This window comes from Alexandromys fortis, unplaced genomic scaffold (assembly GCF_014885135.2).
Source record: "Alexandromys fortis isolate MF-2015 unplaced genomic scaffold, M_Fortis_MF-2015_v1.1 scaffold_41, whole genome shotgun sequence".
NCBI lineage: Eukaryota > Metazoa > Chordata > Mammalia > Rodentia > Cricetidae > Alexandromys > Alexandromys fortis.
The window spans coordinates 68,982-93,741 of NW_026067923.1; the positions used below are offsets into that span (position 1 = coordinate 68,982).

Genomic DNA, 24,760 nt, shown 5'->3' on the forward strand with positions numbered 1-24,760 from the left:
CTGTAGATGTGTATTCATGTGGAAACCTTACTTATAACATGGAGTTTCACCTGAAAGTATTTGTGAAATTTCTGCTGCTTTTCAGTTCTCTTGGGTGTATGACAGAAACTCAGTATATTTTAAAACACTGGGAATTATTTGACAAGGAACCTAGAATATGATAATTTTTGTGGTGACTTTTGTCTCACAGCATGGCTACTCTTTGATGGTGGCTAGCACATATAGAAGTTTCTGGAATGTTACATGAGGCTACTACCACTTACCTCATTGAGGCCAGCCTAAGTTATAGACCCCTGGGCAAGTACATGCTGGTCTCCAGTGCGAGAGGATGATGTCAGGTTTCCTCTCTACAACTTTTGAGAAGGGCAGTGTATTTCTGTGCCGACTTAAGTCAGAACCTGCAGCGTCCCCTTGGACTGTGCTCCCGTGTTCTCCTGGAGTTCCCTAGCCAGTGAAATGTCACAGTCAAAACTGAAGGCTCCCCTACTCAAGACCCAAGTCTTGTGAAGTTTGAGGAAAGGGCTGCCTACATTACGTGGAACCAGATGGGAACATTTGCTGAAAGAAGCAGGTGTCTAGTAGCATCAGCACGGGCACATGTGAACACCAGCACGCTGGGTCGCTAGCACAGAATGTCTGTAAGTGATGGTCAGAAAACTCACAGCGTCATCCCATTTGGTCATTCTGCCTCCACGGGTGGTAATTTTGCCAATTTGGGTTCCGACTATGAATGACTACTCGGTCCTTCTGCTCCGGGATGTCTTCTAGCTCTGAATACCTCTTTTACTAGGTTGGCTGAGAGGAAACAAAAACCTGGAGCCACTCAGTCTCTGGTGAAGGGTAGAAAATCTTGGTCAAGCCACAGTTCTATCAACCTATCCTTATCACTTCACTTGGTAAAGTGACTGGGAAGAAGGTAATTATTTTCAGAGGAGAATCAGGCCTGTCCCAAGCTGTTCTTGTCATAGAACATGGACAGAGTTTGTTGTGGAAAATGAAAGCATATAGTCAAGCTGCTGTAATACCCATCTAAAGAAACCTAATAATAAGATATTATGTACATTATATTGGAAAGTTATTTTTAAAAAATATATTGGATTTTAACAATTTTGGTTTCTAGATTTTTCTCACTGTAACATTTTGGGATCTTCTGAGCCCCTTTTTTACATTCCCTACCTATACTTGGAACCCTTCTTTTGTAAAGGATTCAGATATGTGCCACTAAGTGCCCCAGGTCCCTATGTGGGTTGGGCCCTGGGAAGACAGAGACCTTGACCCTGTCTATGCTTTGTCTCAGTATCTTTGTGAGAAGACACAGAATAAGAGGTACAATAGTTTCTTTGTTACGCTGCTTCAGTTACAGCCTTTCACTGTCTTCTTTTGTATTTTTTTAATCATTTATCTTCTGGAACTCAATAGGATTTTCCCAATTCAGAAACCTTCCTTAAATTCCTAGGAATGGGAGGAAGTAAAGTTATTTAACAATTCCTAGCAGAGCGGTGGTGGTGTATGCCTTTAATCCCAGCACTCGGGAGGCAGAGGCAGGCGGATCTCTGTAAGTTCGAGGCCAGCCTGGTCTACAAGCAAGTTCCAGGACAGGCTCCAAAGCTACAGAGAAATTCTGTCTCGAAAAACCAAAAAACAAACAAAAAAGCAACAATAACAAAAAAAAACAAAAACAAAACAATAACAACAACAAAAAAGAAACACTTCATGGTAACTCCAGCACTGTCATTATAAGGAACAGGAATAAAAAGTATAAGAAAATGTAAAAAACAAATGAAGAGTCTTCTCCGCAAATCCCAAAACTACAATTTATTTATTTATTTATTTGGTACAATGACAACAGCTTAAAATGGACCATTCCTTGAGTTAGTCTAAAGTTTAAAAATGCGGCTTATTGGTGGTCTGGGTGATAATTTCTCTTTTACTCCTGCAGCCAAGTCTGTGGAGATTCAGGAATCGGGAAAGGATAGTCAGGGTTCAAGTCAGTTGTCTTTTCTGCCAGAAATGGTAACCCACCTGGTTTTCTATTTGTTTATGAAAGCAGAGCTACGCTTTATGATTTTATGGCCTCTGAAGACAACGTCTTAATTTTGGTATAGAAACTAAAACTAACCACATAGTTTTATTGCTTTTTAGTTCTGAAACAGTTACTGCCTATTTTATTCATTTATTCATCAAAAAACCATTCACTGAATAACTACTGTCTGCTAGGTATTCTTCAAAGCACTTCACAGACGGACCCAGGAACAAAACAGGACAAGAAGAGTTATGAGTGTCAGTAAAACAGGAAATGGCTGTAGGCGGTGCTTTCTTTCTTTCTCTTCCTTCCTTGCTTCCTTGATATTTTTTTTTTTATAATATAGCCCTCAGAGGGTAGAGGGATATTTATGAACAAGATCTAAAGGAAGAGAAGGAGCAAGTCATGCAGGTGCAGGTATGGGGTGTCAGGAAGGGGCACGTGTTGAGGATATTCTGTGTAAAGCATGAACTAGATTCAAGTTAACAGAGAAAAACAGGTCAGAGAAGGAATTATGGGGGCTGGAGAGGGTCAACAGGTAAGTAGGGCAGATTACTTGGGTGGCTATATTGGTCACATGACTGTTATTCTGAGGGAACTGGAGGATGTTGTGGAGGTTAGTGGAAGAGTGGCGTATTTTGGCTTGTCTTTTGAAAGCATCATGCCAGGTAGAACGTGACCTGGCCCAGATCACTTTCTATATACCAAGTCTAAGAAAGGCCACATTACTAGAATATGGTATATGAAAGAGTAAAATTAGGAGTGATGAGGAGATTTTTCCAGTGCGCAAGGATGGGGTTGACATTGTGCCAATCTGGGGAAGATCATGAATTGTTTATTTCTTATTTATTTATTTTTGTGTGTGTGTGTGTGACACCGTACTCATCCACATGAAGATGCTCATTAGGAAATGAAGCATATCCTCGGGAAGGAGGCCAGGGATGGAGATGAAAGTGTGGCCTCTGCTGTTGTGAGGTGCTCTTTAAGGCTCCAAGGTTGAAGATATTCACCTAGAAAGGGACTATCCAGTACTAGCTGTTAGCACATGCCAGCGAATGGGGAAGTCCAGTGCATAGGAGCTGTCTCAAGAAGCATCTCCTGGCTGTGACAAAGACCTCAGAGAAGCAGCACACAGCCAGAGTTGGTACCTGCACTGGATGGGGAGGCAGCCACTGATAACCCTCTGCAAAGCCACTATCCTGGGGATGAAGGACTGGTGTAGGAGGTCCTTCTGTTTGTGTGTTGCTTTCATTGGATAATGAATAAAGAAACTGCCTTGGCCTAATTGATAGGACAGAATTTAGGTAGGCAGGGTAGACAGAACTGAATGCTGGGAAGAAGGGCAGAGTGGCAGACACCATGGATCTCCTGCTTGAGATGGGGGCTGGTTAGAATCTTGCCGGTAAGCCACAGTCACGTATCAATACACAGATTAATAGAAATGGGTAAAATTAAGATGTAAGAATTAGCCAATAAGAAGCTAGAGATAATGGACAGTGTTTAAATGAATACAGTTCTGTGTGGTTATTTTCGGGTGTAAGATAGCCGGGCGCCTGGGACGACAAGCAGCCTGCTCCTCCTGTTACAAAAGACTGATTTAAAATAGCTCAGAGGTTAAGGGAAAAGATTCAGTTAGTGAGTGCACACAGTTCCTCCAGGGAAGTTTGTCTTTGAAAGGGAGCAGACCCACAGATGGAAGTGAAATGGGGTAGCGGGGCCAAGGGTAGGGTTGTGCCACAGGACGCTGTATCATCAGGGGTTGAAACCCTCCTGTGGAATGGAGGGCATTGGCAATGCTGAAGAGAAGGCGGTGGGGTGAAGCAATGGCCGTTGTTTGAAAAGGATGTGGATGACACGCCAGGACCAATGGGAAGAACTATGGCTTTGGGAGCTTCTGTCCTCATCCTACGGTCATTGATAATAAGTTTCACTAGACAGCACCAGGAAAATGAGAAGCCAGGGTTGTAGTGCGCGGAGATGTAGCGCGCACCATGGTGCTGTCATGTCAGGGGCACGGAGCCTGGGCGCCGTTTGCTGTTCCACGTCAAACTTGACAGCTTGTGCGCAACTTGACAGACAACTTGTGCGCATGCGCGCCCACAGCCCATGCGCACACGCGCGCGCGAGCCCCCCCCCCCCAACGCGGGGAGTATTTCGATCTGGCCATCCGATCTGGCCAATCATAATTTAAGCACGATCACTCCATTCTGGCCTGAGCCATTGGGTTGATGACACGTCAGGGCTTTGTCTGGCACCCTATATATTCTTCTGCTTCACGGGGACGGGGTCTTTTGCCTCTTTACAACCTAAAGTGTAAGTGCTCCAATAAAGTGTGTTCTGAGAAGAATCCTGTTGCGGTCGTCTCATCTGCTGGCGGGAGCGGCGTGCTGCACAGGGTGTTTGTAGCAGTTTCTAAATGGATATCAAAAAGGATCAAGGATTCGGAAGGGTGGTGCAGGAAGTGGCAGCGGGCCAAGGGCTGAATACGAGAGCAACACAGGAGAGTGTCTGGGAGTGGGGGTGGGGGCTCAGAGCCTTTCTCGGTAGAGGAAAGAGTTTCAGAGAAGTGGGTATTGGGAGAGTGAGGTGGGATTTTGATCTGGAAATGGCAGTGAGGAATTACCATGTGTCTCGTTCCTGTTACTACTCCGGCACACATTTCCTCTGTAATAATGTATCGTAGCGGGTCTGGGACTGTGCGGCTAGGGAATCTTTGGCTTAGAGCTTACCAAAGTCATCCCAACTGCAGCAGGAGCGTCTGTAGGAAGCATTTCTTGAACTGTTGTATTAGTGACGGAAATGAACACTTGACAGTTTCGACTGGAAGAATTCTTCAGGAAGATACATAGAAGTACAACTATATCCAGTTTTGCAGAATTTTGACCATTCAAGACACTTTTGCAAATAAGAGCTTTAAAAATGTAACCACTCATAGGCACAGCAGAGGAATACTTTCTAGTATTAGAGACTTGCTATCTCTCTGCAGCTGCACTAACAGTTTAAGACAGCTAAAATGTAGAAAATGAAACGTGTTTAAAACATGTAGTTTTCCAGTGTGCTCAGCTGCTGTCCTTTCCCTTATGGCTGCTGCCCTACATGTAAAATTCTGACTCAGGAAACGTTCAGGTCCCTTAAACAAACAACAGTATGCTTGAACCTGTGGGAAGGGATAAGCAAAGGGCAGCCGAGGCATGGGCGTTTGCTGGGTCTGATAGTGATCCACTGCTGGCAATGAACACTTGCTTCCCGTCAGCACTTGCCAGTCCTTCGTTCTGCAAAGCAATTTGCTGTCTATAAGAGTCATGCAGAGTCAGCGAGTGGGTGCAAAGACGATCACACACAGCCAGAGGTTGGAAAGCTCAGGGAATATATTTTTTTTTATTATTTTCAATTGTATGATATAGATTTCACCCAAATGTATAGCAAGACTTTGATCTGACTTAAAACAGTACAAACCTCATCCAGAAATCTTCTGTTTAGAAACTGTAGGGGAGACCTTTGTTGTTTTGTGTTGTGGGCTTTCATGGGCTGGCGTGTGCAGAAGAATAAATCTCAGGTGGTCTAATGCTATGCACATTGCTGACTATCACAAATGTTTATGGAGAAACTTCCAGGCCAATGGCACAGTATGGAAATAAAGATGACACTGGAGAATTCTTGGCAAAAGTGGAGATGCTGTCAGCTCGGGACCTGTGAACGGTGAGGGACGTTTACTCTCTGCTGGGCTCTGGAAAAGAGGTCATTTTATGGCCACACTGTGTGAGACTCATGGGAAGACAGCTCATGTTAGGGTTCCTCATACTGCTGCAGTGAGCAAGGCCAAATACAATGGCATTGATGAGACATCCCAGCCAGTAAATGAAGAACAATTGGACTTTAGGGGCTAAATTTTGTGTCATAGTCTTTTGTGTAGTCTCAGAGAAAGCAAGTTCTTAGCTCATTAGATGTATAATTGCTTGGGACACTTAGATTTAATTTTGGGGGGGAATGAACTAAAACTAAGTTGATAATTTACAACTGTCGAGTACCAGAGAGTCTCTGGAATGTTTGGAGCATGGGAGATTCTTTCTTCATGCTGACCAGCACGCTAAGGTCAAAGTCTCACGAACACCTGTATCTTCTTTCTTAGCAGGGATGCAGCACATTGTATACCGCCAAGCAGTCAGCACAGAGGCAAGGGTGCCGGTTCACGTGGACTTTCCAAGACAGCACACACAGACAGCTTGCACGGTTCGAGGATGCAGTGACATGACCTCGTACACACAAAAACAGTAGGGAGAGCAGTTTTTAAGGAGAACTCTGTGGACAGTGAAGTCAGACTTCGGCCCTTCGTTGTCAATGGACAAAACCCAGATGGCTCCAGCCTGAGTATCACACACACCCTCTTGCTAAACTACTGTACAGGAGGGACCAGAGACACAGCCATCAGGGCATCACAAGTGCACACAGAGAATTGTTAGAAGTAGTGACAACCAGAAACTACAACGGCTTTGAAAAATGTGGACTCGGTGCAAGGTCTGTTAGGTGTGCATCCCAGAAAGCCATGGTTGCGTTAGAAGCAGGGGACCCTGTCTTAGTGGCCTCCTGAGAGTTTGCCTCAAACTGTCTTTACCCTACTGAATAAGAATCATAATCATACAAACAAGTCTAAGTCTTAAAGTATAAAATTCCCCCAGAAAGTTACTGAGCTCTAACTAAAGCTATTAGGTTTCACGTGGTAGTCAATATAACTGTTGCTTGTATGCTGTGGGATTCTACATATGATCTGTACAGCATCCCAGTCCATCTACCTCCAGCTTTCTCTGGATATAGGAATCTAAGCTACAATGTCCTGGCTGGCACTTAAGCACAGTGGTCTCTTCCTAGGTCCTACTCCCACATTATGGTGTGAGCACGCTCAGTGGGTTTGCTGATGGTCAGCAATTTAGCGTGTTGAGGATGCACAGGGGTACTAAAGCTTTATTTTGGGAAGCCTCTTCTTTCTTGTAGAAAAGCAGAAGTCCGAATAATTTCTAGGAACAAACCTTTTAAAAGGCAAGATCAAAACAGAAGAAATTTTAAATTACAATAGGTAAAGAGATCACACCCACCAGAAAAAAAAATAGAGAAAAGGAAATCCACCTCCAAATTTGGAAACTGTAAGATGAACCACAAGGGCACCATTCTAATCTGCTTTGCATGACCAAGGTATCACAATGTAGGGTTGAGACCTGTCATAACTACTGGAATATTTACTTTTGAAGATAACTGCTTCAAGGAATTCTATAAATGTGTTTTAAGGGGCAGAGATTTGCGGGTCTCTTTTAGATTTGATTTTGCCTTACGCTCAGTGCAAAATATTTGTACAAAAATATAAAAGGCATGGCTTGATATTTAACGTCTGTGTTTTATTTTGTTTTGTTGGCACCAGAAAAAAGCTCATGTTATGTAATGTCACTGTCCATACTGTAAACAAGACGGCATTAATATGCTTTCTTATGATTTTTGTTCCAATGAATCTAGATTTTAAAAAATACATTCACAAACTACCTTATGTTTAAACACAATGATTCCCTTTTATTTCTTAACTGTACCCAATGTCCCACAATAAAAAATCATTTAAAGCTGTGTGTTTTGGATGTATCACGTAGAAATAAGAATGAAACAAAACAAAACATAAAAACGAAGATCAGTTTGCAACATAATTTAAGAAGGCTCTGGTTCAAACTGTCACAGCAGCAATATAAAGAGCTGGTGGCAATCACGTCTGGAGACAAGACCCAAATCCACATTATTTAATGTTCATATCAGCATCCAATTTTCGCAGTTGCTAAATTTAACCCAGAGCTCTTGCTGAATTTGTCCCCTAGAATTTGTAAAGACAGTGTTATTCAGCAGCATAACCCCAGTAGTAAAAATGAGAACGGGAGGATTTCATTGCTTCTGAGAGCTAAAGGGACCATGATGGGTTCATCCTGGGGATGCCTGGAGACCACCCTCATTGCACACCTGTGTGTTACCTGCTTCAGATAACTCCACATGACCTTACTCTCGGGGAGTACAGAATAAGCTGTAGGTTGGAACTCTGAATATTTCCCCTTCACATCCCCTTTGGCCAAACCACCAGATTAAAAAGGTACCATTCCCCTAACCTATGCTTCGTTCTCATTAATAGTCCACTAGCTGCTCATTTGTTTAGGCAAAATCAGTAGGATCACGATCTTTGTTTTTCTTTTCTGATCCATTTACAGTAATTGCAATCTTTAAAAACATACTTCATTAGGTTTTGGTCATTGGAGATTTTTTTTCTTCCTCCAATTTTTAAAGAACAATTTGGTCAACTACTGTTTTGAAAATATTCAATACAGCTGAGATTGCCCAGTTGAGCTCTCTATATGTCTCCTGGAGATAACACTGCTGTGATGAACAGAGAAACGAAACCAAACAAAACGAGGTAGGTTAAAACAGGAAGCACAGCACAGATACCATTTCGCAACACCTGGATACCATAGGCGGCCATGCTCATAGCTTTGGGAAGAATCCCAGCCAGTCACATAAAGGGTCAAATCATTCGAGTAAGGGTTTAGAAGGACACAAGTCAACCGGAACTAAACACATACACACCTCTGCACAGATGTTGTTAACAGTATGTTGGGAAGTTTAGAGGAACATAACGTGATTAGGGTCTCAGAATTTTGGCCAAAGCCTTGCCTTCAGGTCCCCTAAAGTCTGAGCTGTTGGTACCTGCAGTGTCTGGGGCAGGCTGGAGAGTCTAGTCCCTTGACCCAGTGCGAACACAGGCAGCTCAGAAACTTTTATTAATAATTCTTCTTTGTCACAGTTTTTATCTTGAGAAAGTGGCACCCTTGGGAGGGAGCTGGGTTTCCAGAGCATGGCTGTCATGTTAACCCCAGCTCCAGGAAAGATTCTCCATCAGTCTCAGTCCTAACAAAGCCCAAACGATGGGACCTCTTAGCAGGGACGCTTTGTGCCTTGAAGAAAGAACGCATGTGTATTTACATAGACATATTAGCTCATTTCTCAGAAGTTCCTTCGGGGTGACCCACCTGTCATCCCATGTTTCGCCCTGATCTCTTGCATAATAATCAAGGGACAATGGCATCCCAGAGTCCCTCCACAGTCACAAGACCATTCAACTCAGTGGCATCTCTGTCCCATTCAACACCCTCCATCCAGAAAGGGCCATATCAAAATACGGCCTGCCAGACTCACAACATAGCAGTTGGTTTTATTAGATTAAGGCTAGTAGTTTAGCCATTTAAAATCTATTTCCCCAGAGAGGAGAAAACCAGCTATTTTGCTTCTCTTTCAAAAATTCATTAGCCAGTAGCAATTAAAAAAAAATCAACAACAAAACATCCTCTTGGGTTGGTGAAGGCAAGAGAATTCTTAAATTACCCGACAACGCGGTTATGGCCTTCAGTACAGGGAGATAAGGTACATTTATTGTGCTGTCTCTCACTACCGGGAATTGGAGATTTTACAACATACCATATACTTAAAGCTAGCAGGCAGACAGAATTTAAAAAAAGTCTAATTTCCCAGTATGCATTCTTTCCCCATTCTTACAAAATAAGGGGGTAAAGAAAAAAAAGTTTAAAAAAATCCCAGACCGAAAGAACTGAAAAGTCAGCACAAACACAGCTTAATCATAAAAGCACACAATTTTGTTTCTATCCCTAACTCCGAAGGGCACAAGGTCCAACTGTGTCCACAGACAATGCAGCATCCTCGGCATCTCCCGGACATTCCTGCCACCTCTTTCTCTCCTTCTCAACCAGGCTGCAACACTGAAAGAGGGACTCTATTGGGAGGGACGGAGGGAGAGGAAACGGGAAAGCGGGATGTTCAACCAGGCCTTCTGAGTCTGCCTCTAGACTGGCAAACGTCCACATGAGTTATGTTCTCTTACATTAGAAAGAACACCATGAAGATAAGTGCCAAGTGCTCTTCCGTTACCAGTTCATCATGGAATTTCTGTTGAGGGTCATGAAAAACACTTGGCTACTTCCTCCAGATCGCACGGATGCAAAAAATACCTGTTTGGAATTAAAAACAAGTTAGTTCAACTTCGTGGGTTTTTTTCCCCCTTCTCTTCTTCAACTGTACAGCCATTTTTCTCTCACATGTCCTACCCTTGCAACACATTCAGTTAACTTTCCCTGGCCAGTGCTTATAGTGACATTTCAGACAGTGCATTGCATGGAAATCCTCCTGCCCTTATGTTTTCTCAGATTATTATTTATTGCTGGACTTCTGGCCTGGGACAATGATTATTTCTACAAAGGTTTCGGGACACTCTTTCTCTCCCTCGTGAGTGACATGGAGGCAGATGAAAGAGAACCCCTTAATTCCCAAACTTATCGACAGTTGTACAACTTTGATGTTCAATTTTTAAACTTAAAACCAAAGATAGAGTGCTTATGGTTGTCTAGGCTAAGGTGTTAGATGCCTGCCCAGCCTGGTGCCTCAGGGTATGCTGATGCTGGCAGATCCCAAGCCAAAGGAGATAATGACATTAATAAGCGGAACCACAGCCCATTAGGTTTGAGCCCGTTCAATCATTTTATCAAAGGCTTGGGAAAAGTGTGCAGAATTCAGATTACTGCTTGCTTGAGCTGAATGTCAGTGAACCACTGCCCCAGGCAAATAATATCTGGGGCTGTGCAATAGCCCTTCAATCAGTCAGTGTTTGTGGTCTGAGGAATGAGTATTCGTCCCTAGTGCTACTTTGTCCTCATGGTTCCTTAAGAAGCTTGAGGAATTGCCTGACATTTAGCTGATGCTAGAGAGGGAAGTACAGGTACTTACTCTATGGGTCAGAGACTCGAAATAGGGGTGACAGTGAGGGTTTGTTGAAAGGAAGGGTCACTGTTGTCCCCATCTGTGCATTCAGGGACTAAATTAGAGACCCTTGCCTGAGAGTATGGGCTGGCCAAGGCCTGCTGGGATATGTCGTCAAGAACGGCAGGGCAGCTGTCCATACCCAGACATTTCATCTCTTGGGTTCTAGGCCTGTAGAAGTGTTGGAATCGTACTTGCTAAGTCTAGTTTCTGACACGGTCTGGTAAATCCCCTAGAACCATCCTTGTCTCCCCGAGCTGCCATCCATTTGATCACACGAGGTCGTTAGCAGCTAGCCAGGGTCACAGAATCCAGACCCATATTACCAGGGTTGAATGAAGACCAGTCTGGCCTCTGAGGAACTGGGGTGAACAAGGAGATATAAACAGCTCAACCCACTGCATTCCTTCCTACAGGTGTTCAAATCTGCTGCTCGGGGACATGGTTGTTAGGCTGACTATAGTCTCAGAGCATGGGTTCACAAATGTAGATTAGCTACTAGGAGGGCAAAGGAGAGCATGGTCACCTCAGTGGACTCCTGTGGGGTGACCGATCATGCTGGACAGACATGGCCACTTACATTAGAACGTAGCCCCCCTGTGACATGTCAGGAGACTCATGGTTGGAATGAGACAGGACATGGCAGGAGTTGAATTTGTGATTTTGTTTCTTGGCAATGAGTGGCAGTTTTTAGAAGTTCATCTACATGTCAGATGCTTTCCACTTAAGGGTGAATAGAATGTGAAAGCTAAGTCCCAACAGTGTCTCTATGAAAGGCCTAAAGGTAAAACCATGAGGCTGACCCATTGTGAGATGGTGAATGATGGGCCAGCTGCTCTAAGCGCATAGGAGAGTCTGCAATGGTTGTTAATCATCAGAGGCCCACAGGCCACAGCAGGTACTAAGAGTTTACAAGGAAAGTTTAGATGTTTTATGTTGGTTTGGATGCATGAGTTATAGATTCTGAATGTTCACACGAATCAAGTCAGGCAACACCATCTCAAGATACCCTATTGATCCCTTAATACAGTTATGACTCGGCAGCATCAAGGAAAATGAAGGTTTCACAGGTACCTGGAGGTCTCTTAAAAGGCAAACACTAAAGCAAAGTTGAAACGGATTTACCTTATCATTTCTTTCACATAGAAACTTTAACCTTTGAGCTCGCTTATGCATAAACACTCCATCCAAATGTCCTGTTTCCACTGACCGGATCTCAATAGCTTTCTCGCCCCAGCCCATTATCTGATTGGAATGAATGTAGGCTGTCAAAAGGAATTTCCAAAACTGCATTAAAAACATTAGATGGGCAACACGCACAGCATCTGTTCACATCTTAAGCACAAACAAAGGACAAAGGACTTGAGGTCAAACAGACAAAGCAAGTCTTACAGTGTTAGTCACAGATTTTTTTTTTCTTTTTGGTGTGGACTCAAATGGTTGTTTCACACTTCTTGATTCTCATTTCATTGGGGGGGTGTAACTGCTGAAGGAGATAAGGAATGGTCAACCTACCCACAGAAGTGGGCATTTCTCCCCACTGGAGCACCACATCCTTCGTGATCCGGCCGTAGGTGTTCACATACACCCCCTCGTCCTCGTAGCAGACCAGCATTTCCATTCCATCCGTTTTGGGCAAGATGACGATGGCGTGAGGAGTGATGTTGCCCTGAATCTGCAGGACGAACAAAGCCCAAGAGTTACCTGACTTAAAATCCAGAAAACCTCTTGACTTTTAAGAGTTTCAAATGAAATTTTATGTCACTTTTTACTCTAGAGATTGACATCAACTTTAATGTGATCACCTCTCTGGTCAAAAGCACCGGTGTCTACACATACAGCTACTTGATCTGGAATCCATCTTACCGGTTCTGAGAACAGAAACACTGCGTGTGTGGAGTACTGGTGTGCTAATCTGTGGACCACTGGTATACACCACTCCTAGTCTACACACGAGGGCACCATCAGAAAACTTTGTGGGAGATGAGGGAACTGCATCTCAGGGTTGTGTGACTTGATCAAAGCTACACGAGTATCTGGAGGTAGACGGAGGTGGGCCCTGAGCACATCTCCCTGACACTGAGCTTCATGGGTTCCCGCAAGAACGACTGCTTCCACAGGAGGCAAGAATGTCAGGCGCCTATAAGTAGCCCATGAGTACAGGGCCCAGAATAGTCATCTGAGAGCTCCAATATCGAAACGACCGAAATTAGTGATTTCTTTGGGATAAAAGGTAGAATTAGCCTACTACTGGTCACACTTCTGAAATAAGCATAGATTGCCTGGCTCTATGGGAAGGGAGGTGGTACTTCTACTCCTGGTTGACAGTCTCATATCATTCCAACATGTGATTGACAGACAGGGCTTTGGGGGAATTGAAGACAATCACAGCGGTGACCAAGTCTTAGTGTTGATGTAGACATGTAAGTAAAAAGCTATAAAATGCAACATTGGGTGACAACTGCATGTGTGTAAATGCATCAAAACACATGCACAAAGAATGGGCTTCTTTAAATTCTCAAAATGCCAATCAGCCAGAAACCAGCCTCAGACTATCCTGAGAGTTTGTTAGCCTTAGGATTCATGAAACAGAGCTTGCACCACACCGGCGCGCATAGGTCCATCTATGTATTTCCCTTAGACCGTGTGTCAGCATAGTGATCTGAATACCATATTGCTAATAAAAGAAACTTGAGTATGTTGGGTCCTGAGCCAATTTAATGATAATGAAAATAACCCTACAGAATAGGTACTTCGAGTCCCACCTTACAGCTGGGGGAGCTGAGGGTCCCCTATAGCCAGGTTCAGACGTACTAGAAAGGGGTGGATCCTAGTGCGTCTGCTCCACCACTCCACAAGCCCTCAGGCTGATGGAAAAAACTGGAAACAACATAAAAGTGATTCCCCTCCCCCAAGAATTTAGTATTTAGTCATTGTCTTTCTCTAGCATAGAATCAAAACCTGAAAATGGGAACTCAACTATTGTATAAAATAGGCATTTCACCTTGAAATCCAACGAAACAAGACGATAATCTGAAAATAATGCAATTTTTGTGCTACTTAGCTTGAGGGAGTAATAGAATCTTTAAAAACATCTGTCTGCTGATACCCCAAATTTACAACTTTTAGAGATTATCATGATTTCAATTGAAATAAAGGCCCAACCCAATCTCTCCGCATGCAAGCTGTCATGCAGGTGCAGGAGACAGTTCGATTCCTGAAACTTACGTGGGATGGTATGTAGATATCATAGGAGTTTCCAGAATCAACATCAATTACATGGAAACCAGTGTGTGAGCCAAAAATGACCTTTAACCTTTGACCTTCTTCTACTGTGAGGTCAACAAGCAGAGGCTTATGCTGAAGATCTGCAAAAGACTTTAAAAATCACCTCATTAGTATCCACGCCATTAAAAGAGACTGTCTTAATCCTAGGGTTTCACTTGACCACTGTCTTTAAGTGAGTGTTTTCCATTGAAATGCTAGGAAAGCATCTCTTTCAGGCTCAGGTCTACTCATGTCTGACTCCAGGAGAAAAGCTGTATTCCCTCTTTCCCTTTATTGTCTCACACAATAAAAACTGTTTAAACTGTCCATTTTGATAGTGGCATGTGTGTTAAAAGCTTGGTGACTGAATACTACTTCGCATTGTCCTCTAGAGAGTGTAGAGTGTGCAGTGATCTCTATGACCCCCTCTTTCCCCAGGTGGTACCCAGGTTCATCTATGGTTGTTACCTTCGAGAACAGTCTGGGAGCGCCACTGTGTTAAAGCTGTTGGAGATTAGTGTGTGTACACTGGTTATGATTTCCCTGTTTGTGACTGTCAGTTTCTCTAAACTTCGTGCTGTATTCTGAGAGTCACGTCTGGGGGCTAAGAAGGGGGGATGTGGAAGATGCATCAAAACACCCATGGCTTGGCTTGTCGTCAAGGATTTAACTGGAAAGCCAAAGAGGAGAGCTCAAGCCAAGTTTGTCAGAGTTCATAGCTGTGAAGAGTTCCAGTCTCTCTACCTGTGTCCTGATTCTGTACTTTTATCCGATATTGAGCTCAAGGGGATGATCCGAGAAACCTCAGCTGCCATCAACATTGCTCCCTTCCGTCTGTTACTGCCTTTCTCACAGCCCAGGAAATTTACGCCTTTTGCCTTGCTCTAGGGAAGGTTCCACAGCTAGTCTATACCAGCCTTTCCTATTCAAGTCCTGGCCTCTGTGCTTCCTCTTCTAGGTTGGGTTTGATCTGCCAAGGGGAGTGCTTTGTTCTTTCACAGGCTGTGGCCAGGACCCTGAGGGCTGTGACTTCAGAATCGGAATGGGAAGGGAATCTTGAGTGAAAAGCTTTTCTGAAGAGAGATTTTGGCAGCAAAGTAGCACCACATTAGCTTTGGGAGTAAGTATTTCATTGGTATTATGAATATAATACATTACAAAATTCTTTGGCAGCAAAGTGGGCCTATGGAGGAAAGCCCATTCCTGCTGAAGAATCTGTCATCCTTAGCAAATCACACATGGGCATTTGAACTAAAACAACAAGACAGGAGTGGAGCGGTTCATTCTCTGAGAGTACTTAAAAAATCCCGGGGCATACTTGGTTTTTACATACAATAGGTGACAAGAAAGAATAAATAAAATCCCAAAAGCCAATTACAGCCACGAAGGTAGGGAGAATGAGGATCAGTGAGAAATGCAGAGAGTGGGGAATAAATTCACATTGGATATGGCTAAGCTACGGGGGTCTAAACACATCAGTGCGTTTGGAAGTAATGGTGCTTCTGGCGCTCATCTTTTATATTCTGGGGTCAATGGGACAAAGCATATTAACATCCCACTCTCGCGAAACCTCACGAGGACCCACCCAATCTGTGACGAGTGCAGACCAAGACAAGGCAAGCAAATGCTAGGAGAAGCAGCATGGAAGTGCAGAGGAATGAGGTCTTCTCCCTGAGTGACTCCTTCAGTGTTCCGTTCAGAGATGTCCTCAAGCAATAGGAACGGACAAAGAATAACCGAGTCCTAGTTTATTTGGAAATGTCAGGGATGCTTAGAAGATCTGGGGACACAGGGCTGCCACAGATCTGTGTTTTCAGGCAAACACCAGACAGTACTTGGCTTTCAGGGGCTCCACGGCAGAGATGGTTGTGTAATGTCGTGTTTGGTACTTTTCCTGGTAACTGTTCCAAGCTAAATTACTCTTGAAGTCAACAGTTCCTAGACCTCCAGTGGGGGAGGACAGTCACAGGTCTTAATAGGATGAACTGTATAGAATTTCTAATATTTAAGTCCTTTGAAATCATGAATTCAAGAATTGTTTTTAAAGTAAGTTTTTCTCTATGAAATAAAACCGAGACTGGCTTATGTGAAAATCAAATTCTGACAGAAGCTGAATTAAACAAGCAACGTCTGTACTTACCTTAAACGCCATGAACTTGTGATAAGGCTTAGGAGCCCAAGCATATATCTCCACTGCATTCTTTAAGGCAATCACCAAGAACTTGATCCTCTCATATTTAACTGAAATGGAAGCGTAAGAGTTTAGACAAGACATCAATCCATCCAAGAATTTTTGCATCAAATATGAAGACCTGAGTAAAGCCACGCCTGTCACATGCCTTCCACATGTCTTCACACTTGAGGGCGCTGTCCTCGGAACAGGTTGACATTTTTTTTTTCACACAAACTTAACTTCCTGTAGTGTACCTGGTTAACACAATGTTACAAGTTTTTTGGTTTATAGCAAAGGATGGGACAATTTAAGTTTAGATGTGGATATTCACTTTGATAAGGACCTAGCCGTCTTCTTATGTTAGATTGCACGTCTTGTATGTTTACGTTAATATAGTTATAGCAAGATGTGATAACAATTAACAAACTCATCAAAACATAAGCTTATCATATTATTTGCTTATTATTCACATTTGAATTCTAATGATTAAATGAAATAATTGTTTTATTACTAATGAAAGGTTAAATAATAGGAGCCCTGTGTTCTGTCAGTGGTTTATTTTTAAGGGCTTTATGTACTTTGACAAATCTTCTCATTATTTGTGAAAATAGAATGTTATAGATCTTCACTTTTTGTTTTATGACTTCATAATTACACAGTCTTTGTGTAATGAAACCTGATAACTAAAGTATTTGGGCTAATAAATGTCAAATCTACTTAAAGCAAATTCCACAGCTTTTTCAGAGCCATGCTTAGCAGCAGTTCTAAATTTTCCCACAGTTGCACTTGAATTGCCTGCTTTTTCCTGCAAACAAGCATGACTTTGCCGTAAAGAAACATACAGTCTTCAAGTGTGGATGGGAGGCTGCCTGCTGCCTGGTGGGAATGACATAGGCTGCATTTGGTACTTTGTCACACAATCAGGTTAGGTCAGAGAAAATTGCAGTTTCAGAATATGACAAGAAAAGACCAAATAATTCTGGTTCCCAAACCAAAACACCAGAGGAGCCTGAACGTCAACGGATTGCTATGGAATAAGTACTCCCCCATGTGGTCTGGTTTGGGAATAGGACGGAGCCCGTTCAACATCCCTTTCTTCCTGTGGCAAAACTGCTTAGCAGCTTTCTGCGTAGCTGTGCTGTACCAGCTGCTGGGAAGAACACCGACAGCGCGGGGCTGTGGGGCTGTATTTTACAGGCGCCGGATGTTGATGAACCTCATCTGTATTTCCCTTCCTCACATCTTTATCCTTTCTAAAGAAGTGCATATAAATAAGCCCTCTGTATTATAAAGATTATAAAACAAAGATCTTCACTTGGATCTTCTAGTCCCTAGTCACTGTTTCCTAGTGTCTCAGAATGTGGAGGAGAGGGACATGGAGACTGTCCTAGATCAGGGCCCTCTCTAGCTGTAAAAGGTAATATACTAGTGTCCCAGACCAGGATATTATGAATAGCTTGACTTATTTTTTGAGTTCCTTCCCAGCATCCCCCCCCCCCAGTCCTGTTTCCACTTTCAGTTGTCAGTCATTTGACACATGGCCGGACAACTCCAGAGGTTACAGTTTCAAACCTGTGCAGTGCTTTCCTGGGTCTGCATGCGGGCACATTTGGAGCAATGTCTAAGCCACACTCCATATCTTTGTTCTAATTTCTTCAGTTAAAAACAAACCTTAAACACCACGTATATTTCACAAACCTGCAGAAACTTCCTTCTCCATCTCCATTTCCAACTGATAAGTTTTATAGGCAAATATTCACAAAAGCCACATAGCCAGTCTCAGCTCCAAATGTGAACAGTGTCTACTGAATCCACAGCATGAAAAGAATCAGCTTCAAGACTGATCCTCTTCCTCACAGCTCCGACTCATGGCTCTTCCACAAACCCTGCTTCCCATCTCCCACCGAATGTGCTCATTTAAAGCTCTGATTAAAGCCATCCGAAGAGTTCGGATCATTTCCCATCACAGCTAAGTCATGTAGCACAACATGATGGCATCCTTCTTTTTTTGCCCTTTCTCATTTTTTAACTTCTTTGCTTTCTGTGTATCTATGCAGATGTGAACTTTCTGCCAGGAGGTGACTTTCAACATGGCCAAACAGCCATGACGAACTCAAAGCATTCCCTTTCCTCTTGGGGCCGCTCCTCTGGAACACTACACCATCTTGTTCTGCAAGCCTGTGGCAAAGCAGTCGCGGGTTTTTAGCCCTTGTTCTGGGCACTTTATCTTTTCCCTGAATCTCCAAGGTTTAATTTTTTATTTTAGTGGGACATATCCTCCCGCAGCTTTCACAAGATGGTGCCTGGCATGTATGTGCTGGAGTTAGGGAATGCCTACGAACATCTTCCTTCTGCTCTTAAAACCGAAACACAGTTTGATAGTATAATGTTTCATTTTACATGTTAATTTGACTGGGCTATAACATGTTCAAACATTTGGTCAAACATTATTCTAGGCATTTCTGTAAGGCTTTTTCTGATGAGAGTAATATTTGAATTAGCAGCCTGGGTAAAGCAGAATGCTCCAGCTAATAACTGAAGGTCTGAGTCGAACGCCAAGGCTGAGGTTTTCTTCTGTCCTCAGTAGAGATATGTGCCTTTCTGCCTCCAAACTCAGGTTGAACTGTCACTTCTTCTACAGGTTGGAGTTTGCTGAGTTTCTGCCTGGAAGTCCACCGTCAATTCTCCAGGTCCCCAGGCTTTTGAACTTGAATGAAATCACACAATTGACCCTCCTAGGTCTTGACATTCCCAACTGAAACAGGTTTGGGATTTCTTGGTTTCTAAAGTTCTGAGAGCTAATTCCCAATAATGAGCCCCTGCCTCTGTCTGCATTCCCATCTGCCTCTGTGAGGGGGAGGGGTGTCTAACTCTAGCATTTTGTGTGCTATAATGTGGGTTGAAACGATTGCTTGAGACTGTTTTGTGTATCGTAAGGACAAGGATAGCTGTGAGCTCCTCATCTTCCTGCTTCCCCTTCCGAAGTGCTGGGATCGCACCGCTACACCTAGTTCATCCACTGCTAGGAATGAACTCAGGGTTTGTGCATTGAAGGCAAGTACTACACCAAGTGACCCTCTAGATAAAGATAATTTTGCCTTTGGAAGTTTGAGGCCTTGCTGGTTCTGTTTTCTAAGGGTTCTAGTTTTGTTTCTGAAAAAGCTCCAAGATCCTCTGATTCTTTTTTACATTTGCTGTTTATTAATTTTCTTTTAATCCAGGAATTTTAAGGACTTTCTCATTTCTTGTATACTAAAATACTATATTGACACAGTTTATTGTGAGCTTTCTTTCTGAGTAACTAAACTGAATTCTCAGAATAATTTTGATCTGGGATGCCAAGGCCTGTCTCCAGGAGATGTTCTCTATCTACTCTTTCTCTCGTGTGTTCTTCCATCTCTACTTAACTATTTTCTCTCTTTTTACTGAAGCTCATATTTTGAACCTCGGGTTGATCTTATATTTTATTCTCTTTTTAAAATTATCGTTGTGGTGGTGTGTGTATGTGTATATGTGTGTGTGTGTGTGTGTGTGTGTGTGCACGCGCCCACATATGCGCCAGTGCGTGTGGAGGCCAGAATGGTGTCAGATCCCCTGAAGCTGGGATTACAGGTGGTTGTCCGCTTCCAAATGTAGGTGCTAAGAACCCAACTCCATCCTCTGGAAAAGCAGTAAGTGTTCAAACCTCCAGAGTCTTCTCTCTAGGCCCTCTAGGGAGAGGGTGAAGTCCTTAGTGAATAGTACTGTTCACATAGGCACAGCCATGTCCAAGACCTCAATGCCTTAGACTCATGGGAATTGCAAAGCCTTCCTCAGGTCAGGCTCGGGGAAACTGCAAAGCCTTCCCTGGTCCCTTTGTGCATTCTGATAGCAGCGTGTGCAGAGAAGGTGGATGGCTTCCTTTCCTAGGATGGCTATCACCCAGGAATGCTTCCCCACAGAGCCTACAGAGAAGTCTGCTTCCGTATTCCCCTGTACACATCAGCTCTGCCTCCTCCCTGGGCTCTATACAATAATCTGACTCCCTAGACTGAGATTTAGAAGAGACATAGAAGGGAAATCCTCTGGGTTTCATGGATGCTGGTGCTTCTCTGTCACCGTCACCATGCGGCAGATTGTATGAGTGTCTGCTGTCTTTACCCCCAGTCACCCAGTCAGGTTACCACTAAAGCTGTGCAGGTCACACCATTTGCTTTAGTTCTACTTCACAGGCAAATTCTTCATCTCATCTTTACATGTTTATATTATTTTTATTTCTGCTAAGGTTTTTTTCCTCTTTCATTAACCTCCACCTTTAAAACACTCCTATTCTTTATTTAGAAACACTTACCCCAAAATCTCTGTAAAATACAGTTTCTTCCTTCCTTTCCTCCTTTCTCATTTTACTGTTTGTTACTGCTTCCTGAATGTGAGATCCACCTGTCTAGTCTCTGGCTGAGGCGGGTTCATCAACTGTCAGCAGCCACGTTAGAGAAGGAAGGGACAAAAATTTTCTCCCAGGATTCTAAAGTTAGTATCTGTGCATTTAATTTTTTTCAAGACAAAATTTTCAAACTCTTTCTTGGAGTATAAACACACTGCCAGCATTTTGGAAGCTCAATGTGTAAGGCTCGTGCACATGTGTGTATGTGTGTGTGTGGTGTAGGTGCACATGTGTGCCCTCACAAGTATTTTTAGCATCACACTGACTTTGCAAACTCTTCCCTTTTGCTGCAGGGCTGAGGACAGTGGCCTGCCTGTGCGGGGAGGTGCCGGGCTCTTAAGACTCTCAACTTTTCAGCAACTGTATTTTTAACTCTTGTTATGCACCTCTATCCTGTGATCTTCCCTGGGTCTCTGATCTTTCTGGGCTCTGGGGCACAGATTGGTAATTTTCATAATCTTCTTACTGTAGATTGAGAATACCGCAACCCCAATGTGCTCGCTCTGACCCCAGTCACACAGCTACTTTGGGCCAGTTTTATGACCGTCTCTTATTTGCTGGTTTCTCTTCCTTTGATCCGATCAACCTTGGGGGCTTATTGCATTTTTAAATTTTTTATTGTCATTTCAGGGAAGTTTGGAAGAAGCACTTATAAATATTCAAACTGAAGCCTGGAGTTTTATTTTTCTAAAGGCATTCTCTGAGTTTCATTAATCTGACTTTTGGGGGAATAATGTAAGTCCCCTTTGGGTCCAGCTACATTTTAAACTGGTGGCACACACAGCATCAGCAGCAGATAGGAAACACTGAAAACATTGAACCCAACACTTGGGATGCTCATTCTGCCAAACTGAGACTTACCAACTTTGTAATGGATACAGCCTTCCAGGTCCCCGACTGTGATCCAGCCCTGCTTCTTTTCCACTTCCGGGTCATTGTGCAGTATTCTGTTTCTTAGCCACGAAAGATAGTAAACACGCAGCTTATTCTTCTTTCCTGTTGAGATAGCGGAGTTTGAAATTCAAGGACTGTGGTAGCCTTTCCCCTTCTTCCCTCACCTGCATTGTTGTCTACATTGTTGCTGCTGCTGTCTCTGTGGGGGCAGAATAGCCAGTGTCCTGCTCTTCCTCACTGTTACCTCTGTCCGGACTTGTAACAGCTTATCCTGTTGTTTGAGTCAAAACCCACCCATTGAGCTTCTTACCTTCAAACAATTTCTTATTTTAGAAAGCTTCTCTTACTCTCTCTTCCCAAGTCTGCTGAACATGGTAAGTTCTAAGTCTATAAACAGAGTTCCAGAACCTTCTAGACTTGATCTCACGAAGGCATGTTAACAAATGGGCATTTTAGTCTACTTATGTGTGTCTTATCTCCTCTAATTTTCTCTCCCCTCTTTCCACCTCCTCTGTCACATCAGACACCTGGTAAAAGTTTTATGTAACTGGTAAGACAAAGGAATTTAACAGAAGAAAGAGGAACAAATTCAGTAAAGCAATTTGGGTTCAAAGGATGATACTGGACAAAGTTATGGTGTTGAGGTCACCAAAAGAAATATTAAATAAAAACACAGAAGAAGAAAACAAAGATGTGGACTTGGAATTCAAGAGAAGGTTCAAAGTTCCCTTTGGTAAAGAGATTCAGCACATTCTCAGGATGATAAAACAACTCGATGGCATGGAAGATTTATGGGGAGCAGAATGAATCCATTCCACTGGGTTATTTGAGCACCAGAGAGAAGACACACATTTTTATGGCTCTTTATTAGTGAGAAATTTAGGCTTGTGTGTTTTATTTCTCCCTTATTTCCTGTTTCCTTAGAGAGGTTTTATGTCCTACAGATGGGATAGGCACTAGGAGAAGAGCGTCCATTAGAGCATCCCTCCCTGATGTTGACAGAGGACCTAAAGAGTTCAAGAATCCCCATTCTTATTTTTATTATCTTTTCTCCCTCTGTCTCTATGATAAGAAGTAATAGTTCTACACTGAAGGACAAAGACTTGTTATTACCAGAGAAATGGAGCCTGAATGTGAATTTTCTGGTAGCATTTCCACTTTGGATAGATGGCAGACAGATGCATGGTTTCAGTTTTGATTTGGGAGTGTAGTAATAACGAAAGCAATTAGCCAGAAACAAAGGCCACATAGAACTCAGCTCAAATCATAGTATAAGAACAATTTACTTGGTTAATCTTTATTTGCAATGGCAAGATTCTAAACACTCAGTACAGTTGTAAAGCAAAGAGGGGATTATGTGCCCAGAGACATAAGCCACAAGCACACCTGAAGAGTTAGCTTTCGTCTTTAAGGTTGAACCCAGAAGCCCTATGTGGTCTTCCTTGCATAATAAAGATGAAGACTAAAGCTCATATACTAGGTTGTGTGATGGGAAGTGTCAGAGCCATCAATACTGAATGCCTACACCTTATCCCAGAGATTCTGACCCTGGTCTATGGGGGGCAGATTGGGTTTTCACAGCTTCTAGGTGGTTCTAACACACAAGTAGTACTGTTGATTCCATAGCTGATGAAATAAAAAGAGAGGAGGGTGATTAGTTCAAGTCTTTCAACCACCATCAGGAAGAATGAAACACCTTATCAACAATCATAGACTCCAATTGTACTTTTCACTTGTTAGTAATGAGGCTTACTTGTCTAACAGGGTCTTTCCACTTAAGAAAGCTATTGATGTCGTAAAAATGTACCAATGAGCATGTGCCCACTATCTTCTCTCTAGAATTGGCTACCCAGTAGTATAACCATCCTCAAATTATCAGTGGATTATATGAAGACATTTTGAGAAAAGAGAGGCTTCTACTTAGTAATTCCCCTCCCAGAACCCTTCATTTGGCAATTGGTATGACAGGAACTGCAGGGCAGACAGCTCAATAAGAGTCTTGCTGAGTTGTAAGGGCAGCAAAAGCCAAGACACACAGTTTCTGTGGTCGGGTCTGCCTCCCTCGGGTTTAACATACAGGTAAGCTTCTGGTGGGGCCAGCCCCTCCAGCATTACAAAATGCATGTGTGATCTCCCCAGCTACAGCCTGGCACATCTCATGTGGTTTGCTGGCCAGGGCTTCTTCAGAGACCATGATGCACCCCTGGGGGTCAGGTCAGCTTAGCAACATACCTGATATCGTCACCAGGACATTTAGCCCTTCTAGCACATCCATCTGCTGGAAGCGCCTCCGGTTGATCAGATTGTAGACTTTGCCTTGGCCACTTCTGTCCAAGAGCATCAGGCCATTTTCAGTTCCCACCAGAAGGTTTACACCTGTGAATTTAAGATGCCCACAGGACTGAGTCTTTAAGGGCCTTAACCAGTTTTACCTGGATCCCTATGAAGTCGAGAAAACTGCTTCATGCCTACGTAAACAAATGAGCAAGTAGGTGCTGTGGTAGACAGTGTAGAGGCAGAAGCTCCAGCTCTCCAATTCCATCATTGTTCCTCTAGTGACAGAATTACAATTTTACTTTTGAAAGCGGAAGCAGCAATACACCACAGGTATCCATTGAGTGCTTAGCTCAGAGAATACTTGCCAAGGGGCCTTAGGCAGAACTGTGTAAGGAAGATTCACTGTGCCCTGACTCTCTATCATCTCTTGGTGCATATCTAAGTTCTGAAAACGTTCCTATCTACTATGTTAAACGCAGTTATTTTGTTCTCCAGATCTCATCTTCCTACTGCAGAGTCATCATGCCTCTCATGGAACAATTCCTAGGCTTCCATATTTATCCCTGCTCACATGGCAGATACCTCTAGCCTTAGGAAATTATGATGTCCAGTCAAAGCCTAGCAATGCAGATGGGGTCAGCCGGACCACATCCTGATCTTCCTATGATGCTTTAAGTAATATAGTAATATAGGCCAAGACTTTGATAAATGTCCCCACACCTATGCTAAGTTTGAACCCAGCTCACATCTTCCGATCTACTCAATGAGAGCTTCATACTGATGTTTCCACTCTGCAGTGTTCCCATCACTGCTGCTCTTTTCGGGTTTTACCCAATTACTGTTGACTCAGTGCCTTGGG

The 24,760-nt window shown here is 43.2% G+C and overlaps 1 protein-coding gene across 4 annotated transcripts in view; it reads right to left on the minus strand.

The window, feature by feature from the left end:
* Positions 1–7,389: 7,389 nt before the first annotated feature.
* Tnik (TRAF2 and NCK interacting kinase) overlaps positions 7,390–24,760 on the minus strand; it is a 406,558-nt gene continuing 389,187 nt past the window's right edge. For 3 of the 4 annotated variants that reach the window (XM_050142093.1, XM_050142096.1, XM_050142095.1), the window contains 6 exons: positions 23,857–24,000; positions 21,592–21,726; positions 16,275–16,375; positions 14,096–14,245; positions 12,383–12,542; positions 7,390–12,132 (listed from right to left, as the gene is read on the minus strand). In XM_050142093.1, the coding sequence (XP_049998050.1) occupies positions 11,822–12,132; positions 12,383–12,542; positions 14,096–14,245; positions 16,275–16,375; positions 21,592–21,726; positions 23,857–24,000 (1,001 nt within the window). In that variant the 3' untranslated portion in view covers positions 7,390–11,821. The remainder of the gene's footprint in view (positions 12,133–12,382; positions 12,543–14,095; positions 14,246–16,274; positions 16,376–21,591; positions 21,727–23,856; positions 24,001–24,760) is intronic. The other variant, XM_050142094.1, reaches the window with a different exon arrangement.